Source organism: Balaenoptera musculus, chromosome 5 (genome assembly GCF_009873245.2).
Source record: "Balaenoptera musculus isolate JJ_BM4_2016_0621 chromosome 5, mBalMus1.pri.v3, whole genome shotgun sequence".
Taxonomy (NCBI): domain Eukaryota; kingdom Metazoa; phylum Chordata; class Mammalia; order Artiodactyla; family Balaenopteridae; genus Balaenoptera; species Balaenoptera musculus.
Genome location: NC_045789.1, coordinates 103,418,500 through 103,442,664, shown reverse-complemented (window position 1 = coordinate 103,442,664; position 24,165 = coordinate 103,418,500). Strand labels below are relative to the sequence as shown.

General features: G+C 45.3%; 1 protein-coding gene across 3 annotated transcripts in view; it reads right to left on the bottom strand.

The window, feature by feature from the left end:
* The window catches only part of STK32B (serine/threonine kinase 32B), a 343,316-nt gene extending 332,910 nt beyond the window's left edge, over positions 1-10,406 (bottom strand). For 2 of the 3 annotated variants that reach the window (XM_036852052.1, XM_036852053.1), the window contains exon 1: positions 10,163-10,406. In XM_036852052.1, coding sequence (XP_036707947.1) covers positions 10,163-10,214 — 52 coding nt within the window. In that variant the 5' untranslated portion in view covers positions 10,215-10,406. Of the gene's footprint in view, positions 1-6,802; positions 6,840-10,162 lie in introns of those variants that run through there. The other variant, XM_036852055.1, reaches the window with a different exon arrangement.
* Between the last annotated feature and the right edge of the window lie 13,759 nt (positions 10,407-24,165).

The window sequence follows — 24,165 nt, the reverse complement described above, 5'->3', positions numbered from 1 at the left end:
TGATAATGTGAGGAGAAAGAAAATGTCAGAAGTGATATTAGAAGACAAAATAAGAATCCCGCAAAAATAACAATGCCACTCAAGCACAGATTGAAGAAGCAAGAGCCGCAGGAGGTAATGGCCAGAATGACAGACCTATGCAAACCGTAATTAAATTTCTTATTTAATTTCTGATTCAAATTTTATAGCAAAATATAAAATTCTTAAAAGCAGCAAGACAAAACATGTCAGCTGAAAAGGAGCAAAAAATAGTACTGACAATCGTCTTTTAATCAGAAACAATAAAAACCACAAGACAATAGAATCATATCTTCAAAATGCTGAAGGAAAAAGCTGCCGATACAGATTTGATATCCAGAAAAATAATAATTCATAAACAAAGTTTAAATGAAGACATTTTCAGACAAATAAAAAGTGAGACTTGTCACCAGAAGTCATACACTAAAGGGAATGCTAAAGAAAATATTTCAGGCAAAATGAAGATAATTCCAATGGAAACTTCCAAGTGAAGGAAGAAATAATGAGCAGAATATGTGAGTAAATATAATCAATGATCAAAGATTCTATCTCAAAAATCTAGAAAAAGAACAGTAAGTTAAACCAAAATGTATGTAGGAGAAAATTAAAATGAGAACATAAACCAGTAAATCATTAGCAAACAAATAATAATTAAGAAAGCCAAGGGTATTTTTAAATTTAAAAAACTGATAAACCCAAGCAAGACCAATCAAAAAATAAATTAAGGAGGGAGAAAACACAAATTACCAAAATCAGAATTAAAAAAGAAGATATCATTACAGATCCTCCAAACACTGAAAAGATTAAGAAGATATTATGAACATTTGGCCAATACATGTGAAACTTAGAAATAATAACAATCCTAAACAAACTCTTACAGAGAATTGCAAGAAATGGTATACTTCCAAATTATTTTAATGAGGCCAATATAACCTTGATACAAAAAACTAATAAAGATGGGCTTCCCTGGTGGCGCAGTGGTTAAGAATCCGCCTGCCAATGCATGGGACACGGGTTCAAGCCCTGGTCCGGGAAGATCCCACATGCCGCGGAGCAACTAAGCCCATGCGCCACAACTACTGAGCCTGCGCTCTAGAACCCGTGAGCCACAACTACTGAAGCCCGTGTGCCTAGAGCCCGTGCTCCGCAACAAGTCACCACGATGAGATGCCCGCGCACTGCAACAAAGAGTAGCCCCTGCTCGCCACAACTAGAGAAAGCCCACGTGCAGCAACAAAGACACAACACAGCCAAAAATTAAAATAAATTTATTTTTAAAAAAACTAATAAAGACATTAAGGGGGTGGGGGAGGGAAGTACTGGGAGTTTGGGTTTAGCAGCTGCAAACTATTTTATATAGAATGGATAAACAACAAGGTCCTACTGTAGAGCACAGGGAACTATATTCAGTATCCTGTGATAAACCATAATGTAAACAAATGTGAAAAAGAATAAATATATATAACTGAGTCACTTTGCCGTACAGCAGAAATTAACACATTGTAAATCAACTATACGTCAATAAAATTTTTTTTACAAGTGTGCCCTTTCTTGCTCTTCTCTGGAAGAGTCTGCGGAAGATTATCATTATTATTATTTCTAACATTTGGAAGAATTCACCTATGAAGACATCTGGGCCTAGACTTCCCTTTACAAGAAAATTTTTACTACAGGTTCAATTCCTTAATAGATATAGAATTATTCTAATATTTAAATTCTCCTTGTATTATTTTTGCTAAGTTGTGTTTTCCAAAGTAGTTATTTTATCCAAATTTCAAATATATTGGCATACTGTTCATAATATCCTCTTATGAAAAATTTATAAACAAAATATTACCAAATCAAATCTAATAATATATCACATCATGAGAAAGTGGGTTTTACGCCAAGAATGAAAGGTTGATTTATTATTTAAGAATACTCTAAAAATTTGATTCTTCACCCAGTCAGATAAAGAAAAAGGAGAAAAACCACATATTATCTCAACAGATGGAGAAAAAGCATTTACTTAAATTCAACCCTCATTGATAATAAAACCTCCCAGCAAATCAGGATAGAAGGAAAATAACATGATAAAGGGTATCTACAATAACAATACAGCTAACATAATAATTAACTGTAAAATAGTGAATGCTCTCTACCTGAGGGAGAGCTGGTTTTGGTAAGTGTGCCAATCAGGACAGGCTGTGTTATGCTACAGTAACAAACAGCCCCAAATCTCAGTGCCTTCAAAAAGCAGAAGTGTCTGTCTCACTGATGCCATGTCCCAGGTCAGGTGGGCTGGTAGTCAGTGTGGCCTCCGTTCCACATTGCACTCACTTTGGGAACCAGGCTGAAGTAAGTTCCACCATCCAGAACATCGTGGTTGCCTAGAGCTAGAGACATACGAAGTGACACCTAGTTCGTCAATACTTTTTCCAAGATGTGACACACATTGCCTCTGCTCACGTTGACCAAAGCAAGTCACATGTTCCCACAGAACTGCAACTGGACAAGGAAGGACAATTCTTTGCATGGAAATAAACAGGGACGGGATATGGGTGAACAGTGGTAAAGCCCCACATTGAGAGAATGGGGCCTATTTATATTACTGACTTCACAGATGGAAACAGGAACCAGAGGCCAGACTCCTCAATGAATAAGGACACTCCAAGAAGGTCAGAAAAACCAAGGGCTGAAAGGAGTTAGACTGAGGATCAGTAACAATATTGGTCTTCACTTTTTCCTTGGTTGGCTCTGGCTAATAAGCCTGATTTTCTCTTCTTGGTAGTTCTGGTGCACAATTCTCCCCTGGTATCCTAAACTGTTTGTCCCCATTGTTGTCTGCAGGAGAATATCCCTTTAGGGTGTCAGGACTCTCACTGCTCTTTGTAGAACAGTTTTTCCATCTCTGTCTGTAATAGCTCAGAGACCAGATTTTAGATAACTGAGTATTGCTAAGAATATTTTGTTCCTACCAATTCTCTCAGGAGAATGCCTAAGCTCAGTGCTAGCTTATGCTGATTGATCCTTCTAAAATAGTGATACTTCTTCCCTCAAGGCATTTAAACCCTTCCCTCAAGACTAATCATAAATCCTGTCGCCAGCCTAACACCCTATCCAGTCCAGCTCATATCGTGAGAGCCATCTCCCCTCTCCACCCTTTTGCTATCCCATAAAAGAGGGATTTTTGTCTTACCCAGAAAGCACTAGGGGAAAGATCTGCCTTCTCTCTCCATGGGAAGATAAGTGATAGCCCAAATCATGACACACATGAGTCCGATATCCATTGATCATTACAGGTTGCCATTTTTTGGAAATTTCTTGGGTTTCTCTGTGACTGGGAACCACGGTCCCAGAGCCCACCTTACAGACTCAATTCTCTGCCCAAGCAAGTCTCAAGCTTGAAATTAAGGGACAAGAATAGAAAGGTCATTCTGGACTCAAATCCAAGTCGGTTCTCCAAACCAACTTTATTAATAATACACCTGAAATTTCTTCGTTTGTTTCTCAACAGCTTCTGAACTCAGAAGAATATAAGAAATTGGCTGCCAATAAGTTATTACTTTCATCTCTCATTCAACAAAGAGCTGCCATAGGCCTTCACTGGCCCCATTCTAGGCCTTGCAGACACCAAGGTGAAAAGGAAAGAATTGCTGCTCTTCAGTAAGTCACAGTCTAGTGCAGAAGTGGATATGCAACAAAATAAACAAGGAATGTTCCATGTTTCAAGGAACACAAAAATAATAGTCACTGGAGTAGATGCTTCTGTTTGTTTTTACCTGCCTGACCCAGGGTCCACTTCTCTTCTTCTGTTGATACTCCAATATTCCTTGAGAATATTCTTCACATATCTTCTTAGTCCCAATGCCTCAAGGGGAACCAACGCCACTCCCTGAATCCAAGGGTGGGCATGAGATCCAGCCCGGCCAGTTAGAGCCTCAGACTCCCTGGTCACTGCCATTGGTTCAAGAATGGCCCAAGACCTCATGAGAACCCATCGTAACTAACCCTGGAATGTTCTCTGCAATGATGGTGAAAAAGATACTCCCTTTTCCACACTTGGAGTTGGGAGGCTGTGAGCCTGGGGGTGGTAAGGGCCTTATGAGGAGAGAGCCTGCTTGGAGCCACACAGAGGAGAGAATCCAAGGAGGAAGATTTCTCATGATAGTATTCAGGAACTTGGTTCCAGCCACAGCTGATGAGACTTACACCTCCATTCATTCATTTATTGATTTGTCCATCAAAAATTTATTGAGCATCTATTATGTTCCAGGTGTTTTAGGGCTTGGGGACACAGCAGTGAATCAATCACACCACATCCCTACTTTAAGGAGCTTGTAACTCCTTAGGAAGAGACCAATGCACGAAAAATGATGCCCATGTTAACAGGATCACTCTGGCTGCTGCATGGAGGTGCCACTGAAGAGGGGAAGGGAAAAAGTAAGCAGACCAGTTAAGGAAGTTATTGTAATAACCTAAGCAAGAGAGGTGACGCTGGCTTGGACCAGAATGGAAGTGATGAGAAGTGGCCAGAGCCAATTAATTCCCTTCAAAGGAACTCATGTTGCTTTTCTGTCACTTGCAGCTGAAGGAGGCTGTCATGCTCTATTCCATCTACTTTCAGGTGCCATCCACATTAAATGCACTATTACTTTATGTGCCACCAAGAAGGAAGAAATGCTGCCAATTAATCTACGATGTGATTCTTTCGCATCCCTTAAAAGAGTTCCTTTAGACCTTTCATATATCATGTTAGTACGAACAACTGTGACCATGTACAAACAATAAAATTACATCACAAGTACCACCATGACCAGCAGTGATCATAAAGCACATCCCAATTTCAGAAATGTCAAAACATGGGAAAGTGTACGTTATAGTCAATGAAATCCATTAGTGTGTATACTTATGTCTGACTTTATAGAGATGATTAATACATGGTTTAACCTTATGAAGTCCATATTTATTTTCTAGGAGGGTTGAAAGGTATAAATGCATCCTACAATTCATTTCTACTTAACCATCTCAGACTGATTTATGGTAATTTTCTTAATCCCCCATGTACAAGACAAATCAAAATGAACTTTCAAGTGAGGTGTAGATCTTAAAATCTAAGCTTTACATTCTAGACTCCTGCATTAGACACACACATGCCTGATACACATATGGACACCAAGCCCATAAGCCCACATCCCTTACATGGCCTCTCTCCAGCCTCTACTTCTGTACGTACTCTATATATAAAGAACAAAGTGCAGTCAAAGCAATTCCAAACTTTCTCAGAATATGTTTGGTTTCCACCTTTTGCACAAGCCACAACTGGTACAAGCATGAAAAGCAATGTATAACATAAGTGAGCTTGCCCCAAGTTCAAAAAAGTTGAGACAAAGTTGGAAGTGAATCCTGCCCCATTAAGAAATTTCAGCCATTTTGTGAATCACAATGACAGGGACACCCCAGGTTCAAAAGACCATCTCCAAGTAAAGCATGATTGCAACTTTAGGGAGTGATTTTTTAAATTGCCTTTGTTATCTGACTGTGCCCAGAGTTAAACAACTTTTGTTGTATATTTATGTTAACCAAGAAGATGCTTTCATGTTCTACGCTGCATGTGAAGTTACCTGGCCCAACAATAATATAGAAGTTACATTTCTTTTTAAATGTCCCTTTAACTCCTAACAATCTAAAATGAGAATACCCAGAGCTGTTTACAAGGTTGTGAAACTGATACCCTCAAATGTGGGTACAGGCCATAAATTGATACAACATTGATATTAAAAAAAAAAACCTTTTGGAAACATAATTTAAGAACATGTTTCTGGAGTCCTAGAAGTTATTCAATCCTTTCGATCCAATAATCTCACTCACTGCACCTCATTTTAAGGAATTCACTTAAAAGAAGAAAAATGCTTTACGTATAAAATTTTCAGGCAACTTACTTATAAAGATGAAACACTGAAAACAGCCTGCATGTCTAACAACAAGAAAACATTTAAGTAAGTTACAATAGTTCCATCAGATGGAATATCCTAGCCCATTAAAATATTAATTTTGAAGACATTATAGCAACATAAACTACTTAAAACATGATGCTAAGAGAAAAAGCAGAAATTATTTTGTGTGGCAAGTGTACCCTTATGTAAAAATGTCTAGACATAGATTAGGACGGTAAAGGAAAAAAAACTTAAAAACAATTTTGACACGAATTTGGAAAGGGAGATGATTTTGCTTTCATTCCAAGAACTTGCATTATGATATGACAGCTCAACAAAATGTTTTTTGAAGATGGTAGCTGATTATTGTAAATGATCAAGTGCTGTCAGGATGCACTGTTACTATCTTCCTATAGACGTTTGCATAAAGAGACCTCTATCACAGCCTCACCTGTGTGCTGGTCTCATTCTGCGTTGGTCCTACATATCTATGAGGGATGAATTTTCCTGTAGGTCCTCAGGGGTGGTACAGGAAATAGTGTTAGGTACCAGATTCTGGAGTTAAACAGGCCTGGGCGTTTAACTCATGAGTCCCAGCTCATCCATACACAGGCCACGGGACCCTGGGCAGTTTTCCGGAGGTCCTCTGTAAACTCTCTAGTAAAATGCAGATTCTGAGACCTCCCTGGCTGAGTTGTGATAATGATTCCCAATTAGGTATGAAAAGGAGTCCACACAATGCATCACTAAGTTACAGTTTTTAATACTATCTGGATGCAAGTTAAATGTTTGCCATCAGAATGTAGACAGTTATGGTACAATTACACAATGGCAAATTTTCAGCTATAGTTTAGCTTTAAATTACTTACAGATCAGATTCGTTCTGGTTGCGTAGGTATCTGCATCTTCAACCACTCAGCAGCTCTGGTCTGGGAGAGCATGTTCGATCACCGGACCATGTCCCTGCCCTGCTTAAAATCCTTCCGTGACTACAGATGTCCATAAGGTCAATTCCAAATACATGGCCACTGGGTCCTTTAAGGCCAGCCCAGCACTCAGGGTTCATCTCCTGTAGCTTCCAGCCTCACACACCACATTGCAGGAGTACTAAAGTCCCCACAATCTCCCCAAAGAGCCATGTTTATTCTTTACCATCTGTCTTTGCACATTCTGTTCCCTCCCTCTGAAACACCTTTCCCTTAACTACCAACCTCTCCTTCCTGGGAACTTCTATCATTTCTGCAAGACTTAGTCTAAGAGGATGTCTTCTCTGATCCCTCCTCTCTGCCCCAGGGTTAGGGCACCTCCTGTGGGATACCACAGTCCCCTGAGCTCTCTTACATTGTCCTGGCTGTTTATCTGCTCTGCCAGCTCCCTGAGGGTTAGAACTTTGCCTTCATCTTCTCCATATTCCTGCTGCCCAGCACAGGGGTGGGTGCAGAAAAGACGACCAGTACATGCCTATGAAATAAGCGAATCAATTGGCGGCAAATAACAGTGTGTTACTTGCACAGGTATTGAGACATATGCTGGCAAAATCAAACAAGTTAATGTTTCACTGAGCTGGAAGCCAGCAAAATGAGGAGAGTCCTAACCTTGTATTTCAACCAGGCAGCTGACCTTGAGCCCGACCACTTTTGGAATGAGGAACAACAGCAGGAAAATCAAAAGGTTGGCTATGCCAGATATAACTATTTTGCCAATAGATATTTAAAGCATATTTTCTGGGATAAAGGATAGAGACAGTTGTCGATATAAGGGAAGCAAATTTCCTCTGCAAATAAAAGAGAAAGACACTAAAATATTACCTAAAGCGTGACCTTTGACCCAGGCTAGTACCACGAACCTCTAAAATTGGGAGTGATGCATAAGTTTGTGCTTTCTTCTGGGAAAGGAGTCCATGGCTTTCATCAAAGGATCCTGGAATGGGCCGAAATGTGTCCCCTCCAAACTTCAGATGCTGAAGCTCTAGCCTCCAACATGACTATGTTTGGAGAGAGGGCTTTTAAGGAGATAATTAGCATTCAGTGAGGTCATAAGGGTGAGGCCCTAACCCTGTGGGACAGGTGTTCTTATAAGAAGAGGAGGAGCCACCAGAGATCTCTCTCTATCTCCTTGAGCACACAGGTCATGTGAGGACCCAAGGAGAAGGAGGCTGTCTGCAAGCCAGGGAGAGAGCCCTCACCAGAAACCAACCCTGAAGGCACCTTGATCTTGGACTTCCAGCCTCCATAACAGTGAGAAAATAAATTTCTGTTGTTTAAGCCACCACCAACACCAAATTCTTTTGTTTAAGCATCTGGGGTATCTTGTGAATGCTTTCTTTTTTTGTGTGTGTGTGGCCATGTCACGCAGCTTATGGGAGTTTAGTTCCCTGACCAGGGATTGAACCCAGGCCCTCGGCAGTGAGGGTGCAGAGTCCTAACCACTGGACCACCAGGGAGTTCCACATCTGGGGTATCTTGTTATAGCAGGCTGAGCAGACTAATATAGGTCCGTTCCCCAAAATAGACAGGAAACCTTTGACTGATTGAGAACAGAAAGTTTTTGGCCCAAGTCATCCTCTCCATCTGTCCATAAGTGTATCTTCTCATAGGGTCTGAGCACCCCTGAATGTAACCTCACAGGACAGAAGTTCTCCCAAAGGGACAGGCCTGCCCCACATCCACCCCAAGCAGGATGTGTCCCTAGCAGAGCACATATTTAAATACTGATTTAAGTGTCAAGATCACTTTGACTTTCATAGAGCAATTCAGGGTCATTATGAACTTGACTGGGGAAGAGTTCAGCTACATGGTGTCCAAATGCTTCCTGGGATACACAAGAGCCTCCCCCACCCACCTGGCTACCCCTTGTCTGTCCACTCCTGGCTCCCTATCTACCTGTGCTCCAGACTAAACAACCAGGAAGGGCTTAGCCTTCTTTGGGTCTCCAAGCCCCTGCACTGGTCCCACTCACTGCCCTTATCACCATGCATGGTCCTCAGTGCCACTAGACTAGGAACTCCTTTAAGAAAGGACCAAATGGGCCTGACTCAATTACATTGACTGTATTCAGGTATTCTTTTCAGAGGGACTGCCAGGGTGAGCGTGTGACTACCACCCACAGCCTTGGTAGACTTAGAGATCATGACTGATGCCCACAAGCCTATTCCTGGGCACAAGAAGCACTGCCTCCAGGGCAGACTGTCCAGCCTCAAAGCCAGCTCTGACTAGGACACAACTCTTTCTTCAACTGTAAAATGGAACAACAAAAGTACCCACCTCATACGGTTGCCATGAGGCCTGAGTGAGGACATGTAAAGCCCCAGAACACTGGCTGGCACCGGGACTATGCTCAGTAGACCTGGCTGTCATTTGGGGGCACAGTGGAGACTGGAGAAACCAGTGCAATAGGAAACCGAGCTTTCAGAGGCAAAGTTAACACATAAACAACACTGTGCAGAGCTCTGTAACCGATTATATTTACAAGGCACTTCTCACATGAATTACCAGTGGTTATAAGCTTCAAACGACCCCCTAAGGTAGTAAGCAGTTATCATAAGTCTCTTCTCCTAGGTGAAGAAACAAAGGTTTCAGAGAGGTTAAGGAAGTTGCCCACAGACACACAGCGCTGGAAAAGGGGTTCTGCTATTCCAAATACGAAGCTCTACTGATCTGAGCCACAAGAACCCAGTTCTGGAGTTTAGATGAGGTTTGGACCGCCTACACCACTCCTCCACCGGGGAGGCTGCCAACAGCGGGACGCCTTCCGCCCAGACACAGAGTTTAATCAAGAAAAGTTTCCCTAAGCTGTCCTGGGCGAATGAGGGGGGCAGCATGGAACCTGCCCGTGCACAAGACCAAATGCGTAGTACACACACACACACACACACACACACACACACACACACACAACGCCTCCTTCAGCCTCGGGCTCTAAAGGAGACCTCGGCTTCCCCGGAGCCCAAGCAACATCCAGACTCGCCTCCGAAGTCAACTCATCCCTCCTGCTCCCCCAAGTGAAGCCTTCGGGTTCACTCTCCTCTCGGAATCCCCCGCCCGGGCTCGCGCTCGGCACCGTCCCGGCCCCTGAGGGGCACCGACGCGAGGAGTTGCTGCCTCGGTAGAAGCCCTTAGCCCGGCACGGGCCGGGCACAGAGCCGGCGCTCAGCCAAGGGTGCTGGAAGGAGGGATGCCCGGCCGATGCCCGAGGGGGCGGCGCGGGGCAGGCGCCCCTCGCCCTCTTACCTTCCTCATTCTCGTCAAACACCGGGGGCTTGTGGGAGTGGTTCCCGCCCATATTCCGCCGCGGCGCCTGCCGCAGCTGCCGCTACTACATGCCCGGCCGCCGGGGTGCGGGTGCGGAATGTGCTGCGAGCGCGCAGCCCAGGCTGCAGCCGCGCGCCGAGCCGGAGGGGGCCGAGCGCCGCGCAGCGGCGGGAACCGCGCCCCCTCCTCCCGGGCGTCCCCGTGGCGGCGCTCTCCCGCCTCGCCCGCCGCTCCCTGGCCACGCTGCTCTTACGCCGCGCCCCTCGCCCGCGCCCGCCCTGGAACGCTGGAGCTCGCGGCGCGGGGGCCGCCGAGGCGCGCTCCACGCGGGAGACCGGAGGCGGCGCGGGAAGAGGAGGAGGAGCAGGAGGGGAAGGAGGGAATGGGCGGGGGCTGCGCAGAGGGGGCGAGCGGGCGAGCGCAGCCCTAGGGGCGGCCTGGAGGAGAAGGCGCGGCGGGCACAGCGGGCGAACGCAGCCCTAGGGGCTGCCTGGAGGAGAGGGCGCGGGCCGCCGCCTCCCCGCTGCACCCCCCGGAGCTGAGCGCAGCGTCGGCCCGGAGGAGTCGCGGCGCTCCCTCCAGGCAGTAAGCGAGTCGTGAGCATCTACTGTGTGCCGGGCCTCAGTCAAGGGCTTTATAAACACAATCCCATGTCCCCTCTCAACAACCCAACGGTTAGAAAAAGCATTGTTGCCCATTTTAGAGTCAGGTAGAGGTTCAGGGGTAAAGGAGCTCTTCGGTCAGTAGTTAGTCGGTCCCGGCTACGAAGGGAGACCCCCGGACGCCCTATTGGCCTTATTTGTCCACTCGGACTGAGACCCGGGCAGTGGTGTGTCTGCCAGTTCTGCAACACACGCTCTTCCTTCTTAATGTTTTTCTAAATGTTTAATGAGTGAAAGTAGAGTCTGTACCCTTTTGGACTCAATCTAACCCCTTCATTCTCCAGTGGAAACTGAGTTCCCAAAGGGGCGTGGTTTGCCCCAAATCATTCTCCCTAGGAGTGGCTCTGCGTGGGCCTCGGGAGTCCCCTGAAATTGAACTAAGGGCGGTTCGCCTCTGGGTCGGTGGGGTCCTGGCGGCGGGAACTGGGGAGGCCAGACTGGGCACGGTGATGCTAATGACAGGGATGCGATGGGTGTGCCCCAAAGCTCTCGTGGGGCGAGCGCGGACTCTCGGAGGGCGCTCCCTGAGGGACGCGCAGGTTACCCGCGCGGTGCAGTCCTGCCCGCCCAAGCGCCTGGTAGCCAGGAATCTTTGGCCACATCCTGCCATCTGCTGGGCGCCTTAAGTTACCGTCCGTGCTTTGGTGGAAAGCAATGGTTCTTTTTATCTCCCTATCCTGTCTCCCCCACCCCCAAGCTGTCTCTGTCTCTTTGTCTGTCTCTTTTCTGTGGAGGAGGAGGGAACGGAGGGAGTGTCTCTCTCTCTCTCTAACACAGCAAGAAAACTCCGAGAGACAACGGGAAGAGGTCGAGCAGACGGAGCCAGCCCCATCCAGCTGAAGTTTCAGGATTGGCCTAAGCTGCTAGGCCTCAGGGGTCAGACAAGCGTCATTTACAGAACTGGTTCTACCACTTACAGGCTGTATGTGTCCCCCCCCCCCCTTCCAGTTCTCATCTGTGAAATGGGGAGGTTGATATTAACTCCCCAGCATTGCTATGAGAATTATATCAGATAATATTTATAAAAGCAGGGAACAGGGCCTGGCATGTAACAAATGATCAATAACTATTTCTTGCTTTTCATTCTGCCCACAGGCATTGACTGAGTGGCCAGTCTACACCAGGCAATGTACTGAACCAAGATAAAGGAGGTACAGCCCCTAGACCAAGAGGCAGGAGGAGGGATGGTGACAGGCATGAGTGCTGGGCCCTGTTCTTCCCAGATTTCATTCCACTTTGCCACTCTCTAGCAAGCTAACTTGGGTAAATTACTTAACCTCTACTGGCCTCAGTTTGTTCATCTGCAAAATGGGGATAATAACAGTATTTTCCCCCTCCTTGGGTTGTTATGCAGAATAAATGAATTGATGTTGATGTCTGGAACACAATAAGCACAACACAGGTGTTAGTTATTATCCTCAGTAATTAGCTATGGTGTAAATTGTACTATTGGCTCACAATTTTTCCTTCTCTCCCTGTCCTTGATACTGCTCACTGGAATGAGGGGGCATTTCCTACTTTCCGACCACTGAGGTGGAGCATGCCATAGGACTTACTTTGGCCAGTGGTCTATGGGAGGAAGTGACAGTGTGCCAGTTCTGAGTGACAGCCTTAAGATGTTGCATGTTTCAGCTCTCTTGTCCTCTTGCCATCCACCACAAGAAGATCTGGCCCTGGGTAGCCTCTGTTCCCAGAATGAGAGACCCAAGGTGTACAAGAGCGTGTGTTGCAGAACTGGCAGACACACCACTGCCCGGGTCTCAGTCCGAGTGGACAAATAAGGCCAATAGGGCGTCCGGGGGTCTCCCTTCGTAGCCGGGACCGACTAACTACTGACCGAAGAGCTCCTTTACCCCTGAACCCCACATGTATCCTGAAGCAGAGCTACAAGCTCACAAGCAAGAAAAATATGTTCTTGTAAGCCAGTGAGATTTGGGGGCGGGGGTGGGGAGGTTGCTGAGGAGGTGGTTGTTCCACAGCATTATCACAGAAAGAGCTGACAAATACATATATTCAATGAACAGTCATGCATGCAAAGTCTCTAACTGTGATTTGTAGTGTGTGGAAGGAATCCCAGGAGGCTACGGGAGCACAGGAGGCACCTGTCCCAGCCCTGCGAGTCACGGCAGGCGCAGGGTCCCCCAGAAAGGAGTCACGAGTGTTTGTTCCTTCACTTCCTCCTTTGTTGAACAAGCATTTTCTGAACACTTGCTGTGGGCCAGGCCCTGGGCTGGGTGCTGGAGGCAGACCCAGCAATGAGTAAGACAGGGTTTGCTTCCATGAAGCTGAAGTTTAGAAGGCTGGTGAAGGACAAGGGCAACACTCACAGAGCAGGTCATACTTTGATTAGGGGGAGGGGGATAAGCACAGGCTGTGAAGGCAGAGGGGAGGCCCCTGAACGGTTACCGAGTTCAAGTTCATACCACTCACCCCACGATAGGCCCATAGATAGAGAGACAGCTGTTGGGGCAAGGACTGAGATGATGGTGGACTAGTGTCCTGAAAAACCATCTTCCCCAAGTTAGAATTCAGGCTTCTTTTATACTAAAAGGGGAGCGAGTGTATTTGGTTGTTGGAAACTTCTTGATGTCAGAATTCGTTGTTCTTGCAATTGTCCACTAGGTCAGGTCACGATGTTCCTATAACCTTCAACAAGGCAAATGTTATTCTCTGTTCTGCAACTTTTTATCTCTATATGAATGGAAAAGTGTTATACCTCTAAAGTTCAGGGCCTTGAGAATGGGCTATCCTGTATATTCCAGGCCAGAGGCTACAAAAGCAATAGAATATAAAAGTTAAAGTAAAAGAAACATCCAATATGGAGTCAGATTTGTTCTTCCCTATTACAGAACCACACTCAAAGAAGCTGACAGGAGGGCGATGGCACATTAGCTGAGACCAGAAGGGCAAGGAAGAATCAGCCAGGTGGGAGAAGAGAGGGGCAACCAAGCAAAGTCCGGAGGCCAAGTGAGAAGGGCCTCGGCTGTTCCAGGTCGCTGGAGTGCAGTGACTGAGTGCGGGGGTGATCAGGATAGCAGCTGCAGCGTGCTGTGTGGAGCACTCTCCACGTGTCAGCTCCATGCCAGCACTCTGCAGGAAGCGTGGCCCTCCAGGCAACCCCTTCCCTGACCCTCTACCCATTTATAGATATTGTGTCAGGCCTGTTATTTCCAGTACTTTTCATGGATCACCCCCTTTAATCCTCACAACAAACCTGGCAGGTGGACGTGACTATCACCCCTGTACTAATAGAGACAAAAGCACAGAGAGGTTAAGCCAAGGCCGAATGGTTGCAAAGTGGTGGAGATTTAGATCCACAAATTAAACATATATATCAGATCTGAAAGAAAGGAAGTAGGGAATAGTGGCTGTTTCTGGAGTTGTGAAATTCAGATCATTTTTATTTTCTTTTTTAAATTTTGTATTATTTTAATAATCAGTAAAAACAATGAGCAATATTTTCATTTTGAAAAAAATCTGTGGGCACTAACTCACACCTGATTTTGTGAGGCATGTTTCATGGTTCATCACTACGTGACTGTGTGACATGAGGGGGTGCTAGGAAGATCCCCATTTTGCAGATGGAGAAAAAGAGTCTCAGAGGGTCAAATGGCTTGTCCTTAATGCCACAGTTATTGTATTATAGTTTCCTATGGCCTCTGTAACAAGTTATCACAAACTTGGTTTAAAGCAGCAGAAATATATTTTCTCACTGTTCTGGAGGGTAGAAGTCCAAAATGAAGGTGTCTGCAGGGTGGGTTCCCTCTAGAAGCTCTGAGGGGGGATCAGTTACAGGCCTCTTCCAGCTTCTGGTGGTTCCAGGCATTGCCTGCCTTAGGGCTGCAGAACCCCATCCCTGCTGCTATCTTCACATGGCCTTCTGTCTCCGTGTCACCTCCTCCTCTGTGTCTTATAAATTGGATTTAGGACCCACCTAGATAATCCAGGATGCTTTCATCTCAAAATCCCAAAATACCGACAAAGACTCTTTTTCCAAATAAGATCACATTCACAGTTCCCGGCGGGGGTTAGAACTTGGATGTATCTCATTGGGGACCACCATGCAACCACCACAGTTACTCAGCAGCAAGGCTGTCTCCCTACAGGCATGCGTGGACCCACACCACATGGCATTGCTTCCACATTCTACCCTCTCTCCTATTATCCATGAGCCTCAAGGGCAGCCAGGTCTGTATACAGGGATCTTTGCGCCCCCGAGGTCTTGTTCAGTACCTGATACAGAAATGATGCTCATAAATATTCACTGATGAAATGATGAATGAGGATGGTTTCAGGTGTGTAGAAATGCAGGTTTTGCTGGGAAACATGAAAGGAACCCCAACTCCGTCGCCACCAATCAGGCGTCTGGACTTTTAAGCGGGATGGTCAGGGAAGCCTCCCTGGGTGGACACCAGAGGAAAACCCAGAAGGCAGGGAGGGAGCTGGCCACATGGATACCTGGGGTGAGAACATTACAGGCAGAAGGGGCAGCCAGTGCAACAAGGATGACTAGGAGGTTTTGGCTTGAACAACCGGAAGGAAAAAGTTGACATTGACCAAGTTGGGGAAAACTGTGGGCAGGATAGGATCTGTGCATTTGTGGGGCGGGGAGGTGAGTGGCAGGAGGAGATGGGAGGGGAAGTGGGGACGTCTGGAGTCCTGTTTGGGACATGTCTCCTGTGGCTGCTTACCGGCCTCTAGACAGGTACGTCTGGGGATTAGTGGAGAAAGTGAGACTGGAAATGTAAATTTGGGAATCCTGAGCTTATAAACGACATTTCAGGCCCTGAGATTGGTGGAGATCATCTTGAAGACGCCAAGGAAGAAGGAGATGCCAGATGTCAAACCCCAGGGCGGGCCTCTAATAAAAACAGGCTGGGGAGCTGTAGAGGCAGTAACCAGCATATAAGAGGAAACCCGAAGTCTGGGATGCTCTGGGAGCTACGTGGGGGAAGGGCTTGAGGCGCAGAGATGATCTACAGCAGCAAATAGAGTACCTGCATCAGCGGGCAGGTGTGAGGATTAAACTTGTTCATGTAGAGAAAGTGTGTAGCACAGCCCCTGGTATATTGGTAACAATCAAGCTATGTTTATTAGTGGCCAACACAAGAAGTGAACCCGATAAAAATCTGGTTAGACATAATGTCCAAACTGCTTCTGGCAAATGGCTTCCTCACTATCATTTAGTGCTTTAGTTAACATGCCCTGAGCTTGTATTTTGTGTCAGACGCTGGGCTAGGAGCACTAAGGAGACCAGTAAGTAAAAATGCATCCCACCGCCTCGTATGAGAAGATGCTGCCCAAGGTATCCTGGGGGCAGAGCAGAGGCTTTATGATTATCCTCTGTCGCTCGTCATCTATAAAGTCATCATTTGTTCCAAGGATTATGTGACACATAATAGCTCTAGATTTATGAGAGATGTGACTCCATATGCATAATTAAGACTAATACATGGAATATATGCTTAAAAGCTAAGTACAAGTTTATGTTTTCGTTCCTCATAGAGCACTCAGTTCTTAACTCTTACTACTTACAACCCCATAAAATACTCTTTACAGAAAAAGATTTTTCAGGTGTTGTTGGGAAAGACTGAGACAGAGGAGACTCCAAGGGACATTCGTAGTCAGAAGCCCACTGCCAAAAGAAGACAGATGAGAGCTCCATTCTCCTACTGGTGTCTGGGTGAGGGCTTCTTTTGTCAAGGAGACAGAGTCACACATTTAATCTGATCCCCCCCCCCGCCCCGCCAACCAAGACTCATTTTCAACCAGGCAGGTCTCCAGGTATGGAAAGGGGGGATGGATGACAAGGCGGTACCCTCCATCTCCCGCTCTGCTCTCCCTAGCAGACAGCTGAGACTGGGAGCCTCCAGAAACCCTCGTCATGACTCTTCATGGCTGCAGGAATCGGTCACGTCCTCCTGGCACAACCTGGCTGAATTATTTTGATGTAAGTACCTTCCTCCTCTATCTCCTACACAATGTGGAGTGTCACCTAGTCCCCTGAATGAGAATGGCTGAACTTGGTATCGGCTGTGTTCAAGGCGAAGCCAGCTACAGGTCTTGCCCTCTTGCCTGGCTCACATACTGATAAGGCTTTGTGTGGTCTTCTGACTAGCTGCAAAATAAATAAATAAAATAAAAGCCATCTGCTTCTCTGCCCTGAGTGTATCTGCCTTTCCCGGGAGGTTGACTGTGGAAAGACCATGGAAGTTGCGGTCTAAGGCTTCTCCTATGAATGTGACACGAAATTGAGTATACGATTCTGTGTTACATCTCAAATCCCAAATAGAGGCACAGAAAATAAGAACTGGGATGCTTTTTCTGACTTCAGTTTTCATGAGTAGATTCTTGGGGCTGCTGGACCTATCACAGAGAACATGATTAAGCATTCACCAGACTTGCATTTAGAACTATAAACTCCAGTGGCTGTAACCTTTAATTTTATGTAACACAATCGTACAGGAGAGGCTCATATAATTCTCCGGGCAGGCTGTCTTCTGTGCCAAGCCATTATTTTGAGTCTGCTAGATCAGATTTTGTTATCGTTTCTGTTAAGCCTATTTTATTTAAAACTTGATTCTGGTTCACTTAGAGTAAATACTGTCTGCTTGCACTTTCTTTCAATATGTTCTGTTTGGCAGTGTTGTATATTACAAAGAAAAAATGAGAAAGGCTGTTCTGTGGCACACCAAGATATGGAGTGGTTTGCAGAGCCAGTTCATTGTTGAAAATCACCTCACTCAGATAGCAAATTATCCCTAATGATTTAAGAAATGGTAATTTCAAGAGTTACCTTTTATTGTTGAGTCTTTGTGGGTAAGTGCGTGGGTGTACATGCTTACCCCAAAGAAGGATCCATCAGTTGCTACTATTATGGCCTTTCTTCCTTTCCTGGCATGATAAAACTTCCCTCGTTCGGAACTTGGTAGCCGAGCGATTCTGAGCTCCTCATTCTTATATTAAAACAATTTGCATAGTAGCTCCACGCTGATCTCAAATTAAGTGTTTGCGGGGAATTCTAGCTGTCACGTGAACCCAGCTCGGTCAGGAAGAAGGCTGCGTAGCTGCCAAGTACAGCATCCATGGAGCGTGTTACGTTGTATTCCCACCTGGGTTGACAGGGATTCTTAGGGTCATATGGGAGGGAATACTCCAGACTGCACCTGAACTTGTGTGTGTGTACTTATGTGTGCGTGTGCCTGCATGTTTGAGTATTTTTATGGGGAGAGAGTGAAAGTCTTTCATAGTTCCCTGAAAAGTTCCATGAGTCTACCTCTTCCCCTAAAAAAAAGGACTAAGAACCACTGATCTGTAGAATCGTTGTGAACTAAAAATGCTGCCTGCCATATCAGTGAACAAAGGCTGTAACAGCCATCAGCCACTACGGCCACTTCAGCCACCCTGGATGCTGCTGGTGAGCCCTGAGGGAGCTCAGGATGGAAAACGTAATACCCACCATGGAATCCTCAAACTGCAGCCACCCACTCCCCCCTGCACCCCCCTTCTCCCAACGGTGCACCCTGAGGAAACTCAGGGTGAGAAAACACAGGATACTGGCCCCAGATAGCTGAAGTGCATATCAAAGGAATGATTTCAATGAGCCCAGACTCTTGCATCTTCCCATAATGCATAGAAAAGCACTAAATTCCTTAACTTGAGATGTCTGGCTTTCTTTAATGAACAGTCATCTTGTGATGTTCCGACTACCTGGGCTTTGTCGCAAAAACCCCTGTATATCCTGGCTCCCCCTTGCCTCTTCCGAGCAGTCCTTCAGAGCTATCTGAGATGCTGTGTCCCAGGCTTAAGGGCTCAGTTTTTTCCACCGAATAAAACATAACTCTCAACTTTTAGGTTGTGCATTTTTTTTCAGTCTACACAGTCCATATCAGAGAGAATAAATCCTTCTCTCAGAAAGCAGAAGCCAAGTGGAGTAGGAGTAATAATAACAATTTACTAAAAGGCACCATGTATTGAGATGGAAAGTGTATGACCTAGGAGGCGGGAGACAGGTCTTAAAAGTTCTACTGTCACTGCCTTGTTTTGCAACCTCAGACAAGCTACTTCCCCTCTCTGGGCCTAGTTTCCTTATCTGTAAACCAGAAGAATGAAGGAGTTGGGCTGTATGGCAGACTACGACTTGATCTTTGGTATTGATTTGTCCCTCCTTTCTTTTTAAAAACAGAACATGCACACACCCAGTTTTAGCTGAGCACATGGCTACCTGGCTAGAGACTACATTTCCCAGCTTCCTTTATAGGGAGGAGTGACCATGTGACTAAGTTCCAGCCAATAGGATGTGAGAAACGATGTGTATAATGACTGTACTTTCCTCTGTAGGCTGTAATAGGGACATGATATTGTGAGCCAGCTTCCACCCTGCAGGAGAGGACCACACCCTAGGGAGGAACAGGAAAATCAGATAGAAGGAGCCCAGGTCCCTGGATAACCTCACACAGCAGAATGCCCTGCTGGCCTTGGACTGCCTGCCCACCTCTGGACCGTTAAGAGAGGAAAACATACTATCATAGTTAACGATCATAGTTATCATCGTTTCTTTGGTTCAGCAGTTAAGCCCATTATTTAACTACTACAGATTGGATGAATGCCAAGATCTTCATCTTCCCTTACATCCAGAACAAATAAACACGTAACAGATGGCCAGCAAAGTGAAAGAATGAATGAATAAATGAATGGGTTTAATGGGCATGTCAGGAATATTATAGGGATGAACCAGACTGGCTATGGATGATATCATGTCTAAGTATTCTTCCAGTACTAAAATTCTGTCCTGTTGTTTCTCAGAACTGAGGGTCACTTGGGAACACCAAGGTGACTGGCATTGTCTTAGCCAAGTGTCTTCCAAACAAAGGATGGGAAGGCGAGATTCTAAGAGGGATCAAAGAGATGTAACACACACCCCCTTCATCCTCTCTCCTGCCCCCTTTCAGTTATTCACTCATTCACTCAACAAACATGTGCTTGTTACATGCCAGGCACCAGTGGGTACAGAAATGAACACGTCCGCATGCTAACCCTCACAAGCCAATGAAGAAAGGGGAGCATTGGTAAATAAAAGCAGTGCGGTGGAAGCTGAAACAGGCTGAAACATGGTGACATTTTAATCTTTGAGTCTTCAGAGTCTCCCAGAGCTGGTCTCCAGAAAAGAACTATCTTTATCTCCACCAACTTCAACACGATCAGGAGTTCCTGATTTGCTTTGGGGAAGTTCATCTGTCAGAGCCAGTTCTCAGAATCCTCAAAGCGTCCTCACTCTAGGTCCACTTCCTTTGTCTGCGGAGTAATTGAGATTGATTAGCAATGAACCTGGGGTTCTGGAAGGGTCAAAGTTCCAGCCTGGGAGTGAGAAGAGCTGGTTGTGATCTGAACCCACCATGGCTGTTGGACCACTCATTCATTATTCAGTCATTCTGCTCAAACAAGTTTCCTTTCAATTTCTTCATTTGTAAAATGAAGATAATTTTTCCTATCTTATAGCGTTACTGTGAACTTCGAATCAAAGTACCCAACAAAGTGCCCACTGCCTACCAAGGGCTCAATACATGTGAATAGATGCTGATTTGGTAGCATGAGATATATTGCTCTAGCCCAGTAGTTCTCAATCAGGGTGATCCCCACCCAGGGGAAATTTGGCAATGTCTGGAGACATTTTTGATGTCATGACTGGCACTGGGGGAAGGCAGTGCTGCTGGCATCTAGTGGATAGAAACCAGGAATGTTGCTAAACATTCTATAATGCACAGGACAACTCCCAAGAACAAAGAAATATCCCTCCCAAACGTCAATAGTGCCAGTGGTGGGAGACTGTGCTCTAGTCCATCAAAATACCGACTTCCACATGATACATTCAAAATCTTGCTAGACATCTATAGTATGCAATTTAAAATGCTACCCTTGCCTTGGTGTTTAATAAATAATTATAAAACAGTATTTCTATGACTGTCAACTGGAATTTTGGAAGCTTTGCCTCAAAATAGCAGCAGCACAAGTTTTAGTTCCTTCTATCCATGTATGAATTGTTGCTGGCAGAACCTGATCCGACTTGCTCAGGTCCACTTGATTACTCATCAGGAAACAGCGCCATCTTCTAGTCTGGTCTGCAATTGTGGAGTTTATTTTCTGACTTCAGAGACACCTGGATGCAATCCTCATAATCAGAACCATAAGGGGCCTGCTGTATGGAGAAGGAGTGGGTTGTTGATGATGGTGATTACCAGTGTAAGCTGTGATGATCTTAGCATATTTTTCCAACCAATGTTCATTGAGGACCTACTACATTCCAGGCACTAACTGCTAAGTGCTGGGCATTCGGTGGGAAATAAACCAAACGCAGCCCCCATGCTAATTGCACCTAGCTGCTTTCAGATGGCTTTAGCATATATTATTATATTTACACAAATCTTTGAAATAAGCAGGAATGGTAGCTGTTAGAGGTGAGAAAGTTACACACAAGTGCATAATTAGGATTCTTAGCTGCAAATAGCAAAATGAGCCCTAGGTCATATACATATAAAAGGAAAGTATTAAAGGATATTCATTAGCTTACACAATCCCTGGGATGGCCAGAGAATTGAACAGGGCATGTTGCAGCCAGTAACCAAGATCATAACTCCCCATTGGACAGGCTGCAGGCATAATCCCACTGCTTCTAGGCACTAGCATTGGAGATGCTGAACAGAAGTTGCAACAAGGCGGACAATTTCTCTCTTCTGGAGCCAAATCTCCTTTAGTTGCATCTGATTGGTGCTATCTAGGTCACGTCCTTTGTCCTAGCTGCAAGGGAAGCTAGGAAAATCGAATTCTGATTCTCCATTGCAGAGGTAAGCAGGATTCACAACGTGGAAATTTCCTTCCCTAAAATAAGAAGTCCATTCAAAAGATAATGGGCAGCCACCACGATGACATATGTCCAATGGCTGGGCAACCGCAATGCAGAGCCCCAAATCCTATGATGAGCAAGGCATGGACCGCTAGTGGATTAAGTAGGTAGATTATTGCAGTAATGGCCTCCAATCTGTTTTTGCCTTTCTGCATTCCCACCCCCACCAACCTGGAATTCTATATCTAGTGAACTTATCCTTCAAAATGAAGGAGAAATAAGACTTTCTCAAACAAAAACTGAGGAAATTCAGACCTGCCCTACAAAATATGTTGAAAGATCTTCAGGGAGAAGGAAAATGTTATAGGTCAGAAACTTGGATCTACATAAGGGAAGGGAGGGGATTAGAGAAGGAACAAATGAAGATAAATAAAATCTTTTACTTTTCTTATTCTTAATTGACCTGGAAAAAAACCATTTGTTTAAAGTAATAAGAGTAACAATATATTGGGTAATAATAGCATATAGATAATGAGATTAGTGACAAGAATATCACAGGTATGGGAGGGAGGGACTAGGAACGGAAGAAACCAGGGCTCAGAGGTACTACGAGCCCAAGTGCATGTACCCAGTAAATGGGGGGATGGAGAGTCAAACCCTGACCTCTTTGATCCATATTCCATGCCTTTTTCTCTCCATGAGAACCTTGGTTATTCCTCTGGGAATACATGGGAATGAGCTCCAGGTCTTCCCTTCTGGGCCCCATTCCCCAATTAAAATTGGGGAAACCTCAACCTTTTCTTTTGTTGTTGGTGACATTTCTCTGAGCCCCACGTGCATGTGACAACACCTGAGCCCCCATCTCTGTAAATGACAGCTCATTTATTGCAAAGCCTTAGAAATACCCGAGGCCATCTGGTAGACCCAGGGCTCTGGCCTCTCTGGCTGATCACCTCGACTCACCAATAATCCCAGCCACCATTTACTAAGTGTATACTATGTGCCAGGGCCTCGGCTAAGCATCTGACACATATTTTAGCATTTAATCCTCTTGACCTTATTTTCATCCCTGTTTAACCAGACAGGACAGTGGATCCAGAGAGGTTAGGCAACTCACCTTGACAGGTAGAACTTTGTCCTCCAAAAAGGTAATGTTCAAGTCTTAACACCTGCAATCTGTAAATGTGACCTCATTTGGAAATAAGGTCTTTGCAGTTGTAATCAAGTTAACCTGAGGTCATACTGGATTAGAATGGGCCTAATCCAATGACTGTTCTTATAATAAGAGGGAAATGCAGAGGAAAAGACACACAGGGAGAATGCTACGTGACGACAGAGGCAGAGATTGGAGTGATGCATCTACAAATCAGCAACACCAAGGATTATCAAGAACTGCCTGAAGCTGAGGGATGCATGGAACAGGTTCTCCCTCAGAAACCTCCAAGATGGACCAATCCTGCTGACACCTTGATTTAGACTTACTTCTGGCCTCCAGAACTGTGAGAAAATAAGACTCTGTTGTTTTAAGCCGCCTAGTTTGTGGCAACCACAGGAAATGAATATATTGTCCAAGGTCACACTAACTAGTAGGATGGGTAGACTAAACTTAAATGCATATTGTAATAGGGAAGAACAAATCTGACTCCATATTGGATCAGTTTCTTTTGCTTTAACCTTTGTGTTCTATTCTTTTTGCTACAAGTTAAGAAAGTGGCCTACAGCCTGAAATATACAGGATAGCCCATGCTCAAGGCTCTGACCTTTAAAGGTACAACACTTTTCCATTCACATAGAGATAAAAAGCTGCAGAACAGAGAAAAACATTTGTCTTGTTGGAGGTTTATAGGAACATCATGACCTGACCTAGTGGACAACTGCAAGAACAAAGGATTCTGACACCAAGAGGATTGCAACAACCAAACACATCCCCTGCCCCCCGCTACCCCGCTATAAAAGAAGCCTGAATTCTAACTTGGGGAAGATGGTTCTTTGGGACACTAGTCCACCATCATCTCCGTCTGCTGGCTTTCTGAATAAAGTCTCTATTCCTTGCCGCAATCTCTTGATTTATTGGCCTGTCATTTGGTGAGCAGTACAAGCTTGGACTCAGTAACAATATCTGCTTTACTTAAAAGCCCATGCCCTTAACATAGCCTTGTCCCACCTGCCTTGCACGGTGAAAAGTTAGTCTGGGGTGTTGGAGCAGGAAGATTTCAGAGATCAACCAACCCTAGTGTTCCCCAAACTGGAATTCCTGGAGCACAGTTCTGGAGGGTGGTGATAGGTAAGTCATGACATAAATTTGGTGTTTAAGAAACCATAAATCTTAGGCTGGGTCCCGCAGAAGCAACCCCCCAAAAAGGATGTGAATGCAGCAGTTTATTGGAGAGGTGACCCCAGAAAACAGTCACAGGGGAACAAGGAAGTGAACTGGGGAAGAGAAGTGGCCAGGTTGATACACTCAAGTATCACCTCCCTGG